The sequence below is a fragment of the Delphinapterus leucas genome, chromosome 5, assembly GCF_059928025.1.
Source record: "Delphinapterus leucas isolate spDelLeu-1000000601 "Yukka" chromosome 5, BTC_Dleu_Yukka2, whole genome shotgun sequence".
Lineage (NCBI taxonomy): Eukaryota > Metazoa > Chordata > Mammalia > Artiodactyla > Monodontidae > Delphinapterus > Delphinapterus leucas.
Window position 1 is genome coordinate 72,428,739 of NC_143133.1, and position 13,118 is coordinate 72,441,856.

Genomic DNA, 13,118 nt, shown 5'->3' on the forward strand with positions numbered 1-13,118 from the left:
TCAATTATTCGCTTCGTAATTTATGCAGAGCAACAGGGTCTCTTCCCAAAGATCGTGTTAAAACCCTGGACCAACCTGGAAGCAGCTTAAATGAAACACATAAGGGAGATGAGGGATATATATGAGAATGTATCTATCTGATAGTGTTCTGAAACCAAATACAAATGATTCCAGCAGCCTGTTCCCTGCCATAAGGACAAACAGTCAAGAGATGAATGCAGCTGTGAAACTTCCTTATTAATCATGTGCACAAGGAGACTTGGGAGGGCTCTGCTTCCTTCTCAGATTATTTCTATTCTGGTGTGGATAAACTACAACAACTTCAAAAGACGGCAATCAAATTAAATGAGACTTTATAAAACAAACATCTGATTAACTGTGCAAGTCTGTTGCAGTAAGGCTGAAATCCAGGCTAAACACAAGTCGCCATATCAAATATTTCTATAGTCATAAAAATTACCCATGCAGAGCTTCTGGAATAACCTCATCTCTACCACCGCTTCTCACACACACACAAAAAGAATATAGAAAAAAAAGAAGAAAATCAGATGGCAGCAGGACATTTTGATATCCTTCAACTTAGGCAAATAAAAATCAAAGGTATTATTTTTAAAACAGCAGAGGCTCTGATTAGACAATCTGCATTTAGTTTAATCACTTATGACAAGTTTATAAGATAGTACTATTTTATTCAATTATTGCATCAACCTATGTATTCCAATCAGTTGTCCTGCCTTGGGCAATTTCTCCTCTTACAATGATCCTACCCAGAAAAAACTCCTTCCAATGTGGAGCAAAAAGAAAAGGTCATTCCAAAATGGAATGATAAATTTGAATTTTTAAGTATATTTTTAATTCAGTTTTGTTTTATATACTGGGTGGAAAAGGAGAAATACCTTTTCAAATGATAGTTGAGTAGTTGGCCATATTATTTTCCCATTTAAAAAAAAAAAAGAAAAAGGTTTCGTTTTGAGGATATACAGAACTGTCAATTCTCCTTATTTCAGAGCCTGACACCCATTCGTCTCCACGCTACTCACCATTTTCTTTTCTCAGCCTCGAAATGAACTTCTTTGGTGGGATCACGCCAACCTTCTTCTTCTGCGTGGCGATGCTGTGGAAAAGGTCTGCCAGGCACGTCAACAAGTTTTCCTTCTTTTTTTGCTGGGCCTTGTAGGCCAGCACATTCTCCCGGAAGGGCCGGCAGAAGTACAAGGCCTGAAGCACGGAGTTACAGTAGCATGTGTTTCCGAACTGCCAAAGGACAACAGGGATGGTTCAAATCAGGGTCCGGGGCTGCACCACCTCCGAACCAGGTGGGGAGAGGGAGAGGGCCACCCTCCGTGTGAACCAGCCCAGATTCTGCGTATCATAGCCCTGCTCACGGTGGTAGAAGCCCAGTATGGCACTCTGAACATCACCAGGGAAATGAATGCTAGTATATGCAAGCCTGGTAGCTCTCTAGCCCATTAAAAGTCTCTAAAATGATAAGAAGCACTCGGCCTTGATTTTAAAAAATCTAGTGAAACTTTCTGGTGCTTAAAAAGGAGAGAGACACTGAAGAAGAAAAAAATCGACATGATGTGGAGACGCAGAAAAGCAGCTGGCTACACAAAAGATGTCACAAGGCAACACATCAAAACTCCTATGACAGGGAAAATAAAAATCTCAATCAGAAAGAAATCCAGGAACTAGGAACCACTTGCTCAGCTGAAACAGTCTTCACCGAATGGGGACTTGTTTTAGTTTCTCTCTTTCAAGATTCCAGCACGCCTGCCATTGGCTTCAGACCACATTTCCTCACTTTCTCCAAAGCAATCTTATTTCCGCCAAAGTAGCAATTGTCTCAATACAATAGTACCACCCAGTTCCTGGTCTCCTGCAATCTGATTAGGGCCCACAGAGTAATACTATGACCTCTCAAAAGCCACGGATACTCAAGATTACGGTTAACGAGGGAAAAAGTAAGCCATCATCTCCCTGGTTTTCAACTGACTATATAATAACCAACTCTGCGGGTGAACACATAGCTGAGACATTCACCTTAGAACTTTTCATGCACGTTAAAATGAAAAGGAAAACAAACTAAGGAAATCAGAAGATTAATAACAGATTACGAACTGCTGTGTAAGATTAAAATAGAACATGAGCATTTCAAGATTGGTTGTTGGCTTGTGTGTTGTCTGCCCAAGAGCAAGGCAGATGCACCACCATCCTTAACGTGACATTTCTACGTATGTTAAGATAGAACACTTCCTATTTTTACATATTTTAATCTACTTTGACACAATTATGCAATGAGACAAACCTCTTTTTAAAGAGAAGCTGTAACTTTCATGAATTACCATTCGAAATAAACGTAAATGAAACTATTAATAAGTTTAGGTCTCACAATGCTTCCACAGACTAGGAGATGGCCTTAGTTCTTTTTTCCTCCATAGTCTGCACTTGTCTTTTCCCTGCACAAGGTAGAATTCCAGCAACTTGAATAACTATCCTCACAGAGCTTAAGCAAGAGGCCTTTGCACTATGCCTAAAAAAACTGCATTAAAATTAGGAGTCAGTATTTCATCAACACAATGTCCTATATTCCAGTACTGTAGCCTCCTCCTACCACTCTTTTCTCTGTTACTCAGTACCTCACCTTCAGCCAGACACCCTTTAGTAACACTTGGCCCTGGGCCAGTGGACAACGTCTGGGAAAGAAAAGGAACTAACATTGACCGAGTGTCCACAAATGTGCCTCAGTCTCATGTCAGTACCTTCAATAGGAGCTCTCATGGATCCTTCATTACAGGCCAAGAGGTAGAAACCATTATGGTCTCCATTTCACAGAGGGGGAAATGGAGACACAGAGAGGCCAAGTGACTTGCCCAAGATCGCACAGCTAGTGAACGGCATAGGCAGAATTCAGACTTAGGTCTGTACTACCGCAAAGCCAATGTCCACTCCATTATCCCACAGGCGGCATTCACTCAGAGAATGGTCCCAGCGGAAATTACCACCTATCACACCTGAACTGACAGACCACACTCAGAGCAGTTGTTCCAGAAAACCAGGTGCTTATGAGTTAACACCGGATGTCACTTAAATCCTCCACCCCAGAGAGAAAGGATCAGGTGGGGAAGAAAGCTCACGGGGGTGGTGGGCAATACGGCCTTACTACTTGGTCATAATCAACTTGTCTAGGACACAGGCCCCGGCAAGTATGGCCATCTACAAGGGGACCATTGCTGAGCACAAGCAAAATGAGGCCAAGGGATTTTGAGGTAAACTGGCCCCAGTTTTCCCCTGACTCCCCACCCATGCTTCAAATACCAAGTTGTGCTGTTAAATCGCTACTGGTGATGAGCTGGAAACTCTTTCGATGCTCCGGTTGAACTGACGCATACTGAAAGAAAGCTACCAAGGAGCCCACCCAGATGGTGAAGGGAGAACATACAAAAGCAGATACTGCTACAAAGGCTAATAATATCACTGTGAAAGTTATGGGTGCAGCAGAAATCTTTTAAAGCACAGGGGAAAAAAATGAGAATCTGACCCGATAATGCACTAATCAAACACTTTCTTCTGGGGCAGCTCATACTTTCAAAAACTGGACTAAATTTCCCCCACCCCAATATTTGCCACTTATGGTAACCAAGGAGTATGAACGATTATTTAAAGCTTGGTAATAACGAAAATGGGAATGGAGTTGCTTCAAGAACTCTAAAACATTTGATTAAGATAGTACATTTTAAAATACTTACATTGACCAATCCGAAGTAGTGTTCATTGATTGGAAACTGCTCTGGACCAATGTCTTTTTCCAGAGCAGAGGCATTGGTGCCCTAAAAGAGAAAAATAACAAAAGTTCTGTTGTGTGTAAAATAGACAAGAAAGCAAAATGATACCTGAGAGAGTCCACTATCAAGACCAGCATCTCCTCGGGTGGCCTGGAGTTTGGTGACGGTCACGCTGAAAGAACAGGTGTCAGAAGTAAACCGTCGAAGAGGTAATGACATCAGCCTACTCCTCTCCTCATCCAACTTCATCATCCCCTCAAACCTGTTCTACCCGGCTTCAATTCTCCTCTATTAGGAAAGGAGGTTTGGGACAGGCAAATCAGCAAATCATCAGTCAGAACTTCCGAATGAAACGTTCTAAGCTCAGGCAGCTGCAGTAGCTTTTATACTACTGGTGTATAGAATCGTACCACCACTTTCAAAGTCAACAGTATCATCCTGATAGAGATTTATCTACCGTGCACCCACTACGTGCCAGGTACTATTCTAGGCTCCGACAACAGAACAGGGGACAAAGACAGGCTGAAAGAAAAAGCAAGTACACTGGACAGTACATCAGAAGGTGACAAGTGCAGTGAAGAAAAACAAGGCAGGAAATGAGGGTGGGGACTCCAGGGAGCAGGAGGTGAAGGGGAGGCACGGAGGGGGAAGGAGTGGAGGGTAGATCATTGCCGCTTAAATAGGGTGGTCGGGGGGGCCTTACTGAGAAAGTGAAATGTCCAAGGAATATTGTAAATAATGGAGAAATACAATTTAAAACCTAACAGTTCCCAAATGCATCAAATTGGTGAGCCATGTGTACTCAAGTTCAACACTCCAACACGATGATAATAAGTTCCTGGGTACTCCCACTATATATGCCAGGAACTGCACTATTTATTCTCACAACATCCCATTAGGTAAGTACTTACTATCATAATCCCCATTTGACAGACAGGAACTTAAGGCTTCGAATGGTTAAGAACCTGCCCAAAGACCACAGGCAGTAAGTGGCAGAGCTAGGACTTGAACCCAGGAGTCAGACTTGGGAGCCCACGGTCTTAACCAAAGGCTATGCAGAGCAATCCTACGACAAAACCATTTACTGAGGCCCGCTAAGGGCCAAGGGGTCATTGGCAAAAGCACACTGATTATCACTGCGCCCCACCCCCCCGCAAGGCCTGGAGGGGTCTGCTGGGATTAGGAAAAGCGACCAAAGTTCAGTCCAATCAGGTGAGTAGTTAGGGGGTGGGTAGGACCACAGGCCCCACGTATACCCGTGACTCTAACATCATCCTACAGCTTCTCAAGTCCTCAGGCTATCACGGAAGACTCACAGCTCACAGAATCTCAGAGATTTGGGAGACAGGTATTTTAAAGAGAGACTGTTATGTTTTGTAAAAACTAAATCTGCTGCTGCTACTTATTCTGGGCTCATACAACTAGAATCTCCCATCCCAGAAAGAAATGGCCAAAAGGTGGGCTGAGAACCAGTTAAAACGGTCACGTGTCAACAAGCAAACATGAAATGCAGAATAACTCAATTCTAAGCAAACACAGCCTCAGCAGAAATAGTACATTCCATCCCCTTATCATAATATCCTTTGTTTCCACTTGTTTTCTAGGTCCATGATACTGCTCCACCAATCTAAATTCCTTTACCCGTCATCAGAGACCTTGAGTTTAGCGGTCATCTTTGTGCACAACAGTTTCACTATGTTTTCATGGGGGCGGGCGGGGGAGGCAGGGTTTCATTGCCTTCACAATAATGTGACTCCATATACAGGCTGAATTTTTAAAATAATACTTATATGAAAGCAGGGTTTTATGGTATAGACAAAAATCACTAAAAGTTTTCAATAAAGCTACATCTCAATCATAAATCGATGTAAATAATGTGTATTAAATATACCCACAGCCATTTTTGAAACAACATTAGAATATATGGCTTAGAGCCCAGGAGGAATGTCAGATATAAAAGTATAGCACATGGAGACAGATCTCATTAAATCTAAAGATTCAACCCATGACTTCTGTTATTCGGGAATTCTTGGATGGAGTGCTTTTTTTCTATCTTAATATTTTCCCACTGGAGAGGGAGCTGGTGGGGGGTGGCTGGCTGTGACTCAGGCTAAGTTCAGTGACCCAGGGGCCGTGCTTAAGAGGAATAATACCTGGGTGGGAGGAATAATATAATAATAATTATTATAATAATATGATAATACCATGGAGGTAGCAGGCCAGGAGCACCCACAGCACAGCTCGGGGGAGAAGAAAGTGAGCTAGCCGTGTCTTCAGCGAAAACTGGCCCTCCCTCCGGTCAGGTCTGCTCACCCCCTCTCACAGCCCCCGCACACACAAGGTCTGGAAGGGTCAGGAGGGGAGGTCAACCGTCCTCTGATCCCCAGCATCGCTTCCAGACCCCTGCACCGTCACCCATCTTGTCAAAACATCCACCCTGTGCAGCCCGTGCCTCCCAGCACCATACAAACCCCTTCCCTTCTCCTCGTCTCGCCTGACCCCTCCATGCCCCGACGACCTACCTTTACACCCTGTCTCCTGCCATCGTGCTGGGTGGCTTCAGGATCCACGTGGCGGTGCCTTCCCATACCCTGCTCTCTCAGCAACTCATGCCCTCTCTTCTAGCTGTCTTTTATTTCACTCCACTCCAGCTACCCACTCCCAAAGACGCACCCCGGACCTGGTCACCACCCCAAAACCCAGCCAGGCTGGACTCTGTCTGTCGGCTCATCCCATCACAGCCACTCGTACACCCGCCAGGACCCATCACTCCTCTCCTTTCTCATTCAGCTTAGAGTCCATGGATCATGATGTCAGTGGCTCTTATAAACACCCCTGACCGTATACTTTGCTCACACCACCTGGCAAAAAACCCACCCAATGGGAACCAAATTATTCACCTTCTCTGAACATATGCCCAGACAGATGTGCAGCGCTAGGGGGGAGAAGTTGCACCTCAGGCTGATTGCATTCGCTCGAACTCACCAAATTCAAGCGGCCCACGTCCCCACCTTCCAATAGCCTTTCTCTGAGGCACTCATTCTCCACTCCACAGCGACCTTTTCCAAATTTCCCCAAGCGCCTCAAAACTATATACCTCTTTGCCCCTCTCACTGGCTTCCCACTCAACAGGAAAAAGAAGAAAAAGAAAAACATTAAACCAGCAGAGAGGAACTCTCTTAATTTCACACTCTCAAACCTTCAAACCTATGCACCTACCTCTCCCAATGATGGAGACCTCGCTCTCGTGCAGGTCAATTGCTCCCGCACTATTAGATCCTGCCCGGCGGAAGTTAACATGGCTCCTTGTCTCTCATGTTAAAAATACACATACACGTCTTCTTCCCACCTCTCCCAGTCCCCACCCCCTTTCTCACCTCCCCTTCATAGCTAAACTTCTTTAAACAATTGTCTGTTCTGACACATTTACAAATGAATCAGATGATTTCTAAGGTTTATTTCAAATGATCCAGTGGGGAGAAGTGGGAGGTGGGTGTGCGGGGCTTATTATACTATTCCATTTATACTTTTACATATATGTTTACAGGCAGAGTAATGGTCTCCCAAAGATGCCCAGGTCTTCATTCCCAGAACTTGTGATGACGTCACCCTACATGGCAAAGGTAAATTTAGATTGTAGAAGGGCTTAATTTGCTAATCAGGACTTAATTTGACCTTAAAATAGGGGGACTGCCCTGGATTATCCAGTTGGGCCCAACGTAATCACAAGCATCTTTAGAAGTGGGAGACAGATCAGAACAACAGACCAGACCGCTATGATGTGTGAAGGACTCAACTTGCCTTCGCTGACTCTGTAGGCAGAGGAAGGGGCCAGGAGCCAAGGAACCAGGCAGTCTCTAGAAGCTTAAAAGGCAAGAAAAAAAAAACAGTTTCCGCTAGAGCCTCCAGGAAGAACACAGCCGCACACTGCCTTCATTTTAGCCTGGGGGGGGCTAGTTCAGACTTGTGACCTCCAGGCTATAAGGTAATATACTTGTGCTGTCTAAGCTGCTAAGTTCACGGTAACTTGTTACAGCAGCAATAGACTAATACAATACGTCTGAAGTTTTCCATAATACTCGCTAAGACCTGTCTCTATTTCCTCACCTCCCCATCTCTCCTGAAAATATTCCCTTCTGGATTCTACCCCTGATGAGCTCCACACATGGTCAACTCAGGAAGACACACTTAGCTGTTGGCTTTCTCCAGGTGCTGTCTAAGGCCCTCTTCCCTCCTTCCATGCCTCTTTCTGTAGGGTCCAGGCAACAACCAGGCTTCAATCAGCAGCTACGTGCCAACCATTTCCAACGCTTCCCCTTCATCCCAGAAAGCTCACTTCTGAGCCCATTCAGGCGGGGTGAAGACACAGTTCCACTTGCTTGTCTCACAGGCCCTCAAAATCACTCTACCCCGAAACTAGAGCTTTCACTTCTCCTTCCCCTCAAATCCAGTCTCTTCCTGGTGTTTCCCCACTTGTCCATGACGATGCCACCTTCCACCTGGCTCCTGCTAGAAACCTGAGGGCCATGTCTAACGTCCTTCTCCACACTCGACGGCCATCCACCACAGCACACTACTGACTGATTCACTCTCCTTAAATCTCTCAAATCCCTTTGCTTCTCTTGAACCTCCTGCCACCAGTGGGACCAGGCCACCAGCATCTCTCATCTGAATTACAACAGCCTCCTAAATGGCCTCCAACACCCACCTTGCTCACCTCTAACCCCACCATCAACATGGCAGCACAACTGCTCTTTCTAAATACAAATCTGCTTTAAAATGCTCCAGTGACTTCTACTGCTGTCTCCAATGTCACCTCCTGCCACCCATTCTCTCATACACTTGGCCTGCTAGGATGGCCTTTGCTCTGGTCCTCAAGTACCTCAAGTTCCCTCCCATCCATCACCTGAATGCTCTTCCCCTGCTTCTTCACCTGGCTGTACCCTATCATCCTTCTCAGGGAGTTCTTTACCGGCCACCCCTAGATTCAGGTAGTCTCTGTAATGGACAGAATAATGGCCCCTCAAAGATGTCCCCACCCTAATCCCTGGAACCTGTGAATATGTTAACTTATGTGGCAAAAGGGACACTGCAGGTATGACTGATTTAACAATCTTGAGATGGGGGGGGTGCAGTTATCCTGGATGACCTCAATGGGCCCAGTGTCATCAAGGGTCCTCATGAGAAAGAGGCAGGAGTGTCAGAGTCAGCGAGGAGATGTGACGACAGAAGCACAGTTCACAGAGAGACCGGAAGATGCTACACTGCCGGCCTTGACGATGGAAGGGGCCCAGAGCCAAGGACTGCAGGCAGGCCCTAGAAAGTGGAAAAGAGCCTCCAGAAGCTGTGCAGCCCTGCGACACCTTGATTTTAGGAGTTCTGACCTCCAGAGCTTGAAGAGAATAAATTCCTGTCATTTTAAGCTGCTAAGTCTGTGGTCCTATTTTACAGCAGCAACAGGAAACTAACACACCCCTCCCCCAACAACCTCCACTCTCCACTCATAGCATACTGTCTCCCTTACAGTGTTTACTCCAATTCTTATTTATGTAATTATTAATATGTTTCCTATCCCCTCAACTACATGTCTCACAGGAGCAATGACTTATGTCTGACCTGCCTAATACGGCACTCTCAGTGGCTAGCACAGATCAGGCGCAGGCCTGCTGGGTGGGTGGGGGGATGGATGGATGCACGCGTGCACAGATGGGGATGGTTAGGGCTGTGCAAGTTGCTTCCCCGTCCATGATCATTTGGACACAGGTGTGTGAGCTCTCCCGATCTACTGTTCAGTGAGGCCTACATGGTGCCCTCTTCCATTTCCCCATTCTCCCTTCCCTTTTATAAATATACACCCTAGGAATTCCTTCCCATGGATACAGAACGTCACTGATACTGACATTTGGAACCAACCTCTTGCTTCACATGCTAGCATTTTCCATTGGTAACGTGAATTTTTGTGCATCTTTAACAGATTTTGGAGTTCTCTACGTTAAATGTAAATCTCTGTATGACAAAAAGGACACACACATGATGGGGAACGTTTCATGAGAGATGGTGGGAGCTTAAAGATCAACTAGACAGTATAAATCGAAATTTTAAACGAGCACATCCTTCAGTCCTGCAATTCTTCTTTAAGCAATTTGTTCCACATCTATACTCACACAGGTAGAAAAGATACAGAGACTATAGCAAGGACCAAAATAATCCAGGCCTGGCTTAAACAAGATGGAAGTTTAGTTCAAGAGGAAGCAGCACAGGCCTGACACGGCAGCTCTGCAGGGCCGGGGACTCGGGCTCCTTTTATCTTGTTGTTCTGTCGTCCTCAAGAACGTATCTTGGGAACCAACATGGTCACTCCGGCCCCTATCATCAAACAACCTCTGCCAGGGGGAAGCAGACAAGACGGGGAGAGACTGCGCCTTCTCTTCTAAGAATGTTCCTGGAAGTCGCATACATCACTTTTGCTCATGATCCCAGTGGCCAGAATCTCACCCAGCCACACGGCCACACCTAGCTGCCAGGGGAGCCTGGCAAATGGGCTCTATTACCAGCCAAAATTAGAGATGGAGAAAGGATACTGAAGGAACGAGCAGCAGGCAACATCTCGGATGGTCCCCCCCCGGCAAGGCTTGCAAGAGGAAAACGTTAGAAGTAACTGGACAAATAATTACAGTAATAAACAGGATGGAATACCATGTAGCTACTTAAAAAAGTAAAGCTACTCTATAGGTATGGCTATGAAAATTTGTCCAAGATACAGCGATAAGTATCAATAAAAACGTGTGAGAGAGTAAGTGTGTGTACAGGACAATTACTGGAAATGTCCTCCTTTCAAGCAGCAGACGCTGAGCCCTTTTCGTGTCCAGCACGACTCTACTTCTGAGGGACACAAAGGGACAGAGAGGCTCGGGCCTGCCTTCAACAACCTACATTCTAATGGAAATTCCAGAACGAATACTTGAGAAATTATTAACACTTGTCACCAGTGTCCAGGAAGTAGGGCTGGCAGATGACAGGCCACCGGGGGCTTTTTGTTTTCTCAACTGTTCAAAGTTTTTACCATGAGCATGTATTATTTTTGTCATAAAAAATGTCAAAGAAAGTTAGCAAACTAATATCCTGCAGACCAGTTGTCTAAGGCCCACAGCACACAACTCAGAGCTTTATGTGGCCATTTTTCCCCCCGGAATGAATTTGCTTTCCCCTCTCTTGGCCTTAGTTTCCTGGCTGAGAGGTGGGATATTCAGCCTGCCTATGGCTCAGGTGGCAGAGAGCATCAAACACAACGGGCAACATTATCAGCACTATGTAAACTGCAAGGTGTGCTGCAAACCCAAGAGCCTGCAGTTCTACCGCGGGCACCAAGCACTGTGACACATAAGGCAAACGGGAGGCACTGAGAATAACTGACCAGATGCTGAACAAAAAACTAATCTAGAGCAGTAAATCACAGGGTCTGGAGGTATAAGAAACACAGTTCTCAATTTCGTCAGTAAAAAATTTGGTAACCTTTGAAAACAATGCACCACACTTTATTAAAAATAGAATCTGGGCTGGGACAAGTTCCAACAAGAAGACTGTAATGCTAGCTCTTCACAGCACTTCTGAAAGCAACTGTGTGACTGCCAAGGGGTGCTACAAAAACACAAAACCAACAATAACAACAACTTGTGAAGGATGAATCATAAATGTATAAGATGGGTATAGAAAGGCATTTCTTTTAAAGCAATTTTAAAAGCAGTTTATAGGAAAACATGTTAGAATGCCTTCCTTCTGGGGAGGGGGGAAGAAGACAGATTCTTGCCCAGGAGGATATCATCAGAATGATGGCAATGAGAGTATCACCTCACACCGGTCAGGGTGGCCATCATCAAAAAATCTACAAACAATAAATGCTGGAGAGGGTGAGGAGAAAAGGGAACCCTCTTGTACTGTCGCTGGGAATGTAAATTGATATAGCCACTATGGAGAACAGTATGGAGGTTCCTTAAAAAAACTAAAAATAGAACTACCATATGACCCAGCAATCCCACTACTGGGCATATACCCTGAGAAAACCATAATTCAAAAAGAGTCATGGACCACAATGTTCACTGCAGCTCTATTTACAACAGCCAGGACATGGAAGCAACCTAAGTGTCCACTGACAGATGAATTGATAAAGATGTGGCACATATATATAATGGAATATTACTCAGCCATAAAAAGAAACAAAATTGAGTTATTTGTAGTGAGGTGGATGGACCTAGAGTCTGTCATATAGAGTGGAGTAAGTCAGAAAGAGAAAAACAAATACCGTATGCTAACACATATATATGGAATCTAAAAAAAAAGAAAAAAAAATGGTTCTGAAGAACCTAGGGGCAGGACAGGAATAAAGATGCAGATGTAGAGAATGGACTTGAGGACACGGGGAGGGGGAAGGGTAAGCTGGGACGAAGAGAGAGAGTAGCAATGACATATATACACTACCAAATGTAAAATAGATAGCTAGTGGGAAGCAGCTGCATCGCACAGGAAGATCAGCTCCCTGCTTTGTGACCACCTAGAGGGGTGGGATAGGGAGGGTGGGAGGGAGATGCAAGAGGGAGGAGATATGGGGATATATGCCTACATATAGCTGATTCACTTTGTTATACAGCAGAAACTAACACAACATTGTAAAGCAATTATACTCCAATAAAGATGTTAAAAAAAAAAGAAAACCAATGAGAACACTGTATAATATGCAGGAGCCTAAACCAAAAACAGAGACCAGGAAGGGGTCTTGGAGATCAGCTCCATTCCACAGATGAAAAAAACCAAGGCCCAGAAACATAAACCTCCTCCCCCAATTCTGCATCCCAAGGCAGGCAGGATCTCTTTCAAGTCTGTACAAAGTGGAGAAAGGCCCGAAATAACATGTAAGGATTTCTAAGTACACGGAGAAAAAGTCACTGATTATAAACCATGAATTAAAGTGTACGACAGGAGAGGTGAATATTGTTGCTAAAACTATAGTTTTAAGTCTATATTCAAAAATGGCTATTTTACTTATCAAGTATGTTTTCAAAGTACAAAAGTACATAGAGGACTAATTCTCAGAAGCTCTAGTATTCCCAGACTTCTGAGGACAAAAGGTCATTCCTAGAGCCTTAAGGAGAAAGTGAAGCAAAAATGAAGTGATGCAGCTCAAGATTTCAGGATGAGTCAGGAGCACCTGCCAGAATTCAAGGATGGTTAAGGTGGAATTATAGTCACTGGCTTCCACATAATGAGTAATAATAACAGACATCACAAAAATAACACTTACTGTGTCTAGTCACTGCTCTGAGGACTTGATGTATATTT

At 44.6% G+C, this 13,118-nt stretch overlaps 1 protein-coding gene across 3 annotated transcripts in view; it reads right to left on the minus strand.

Annotated features, from left to right (window-relative positions):
- The window catches only part of USP46 (ubiquitin specific peptidase 46), an 81,571-nt gene that overhangs the window by 51,785 nt on the left and 16,668 nt on the right, over positions 1–13,118 (minus strand). For all 3 annotated transcript variants that reach the window (XM_022564376.3, XM_022564366.3, XM_022564385.3), the window contains exons 2-3: positions 3,750–3,830; positions 1,041–1,254 (exon numbers count right to left, since the gene is read on the minus strand). In XM_022564376.3, the coding sequence (XP_022420084.1) occupies positions 1,041–1,254; positions 3,750–3,830 (295 nt within the window). The remainder of the gene's footprint in view (positions 1–1,040; positions 1,255–3,749; positions 3,831–13,118) is intronic.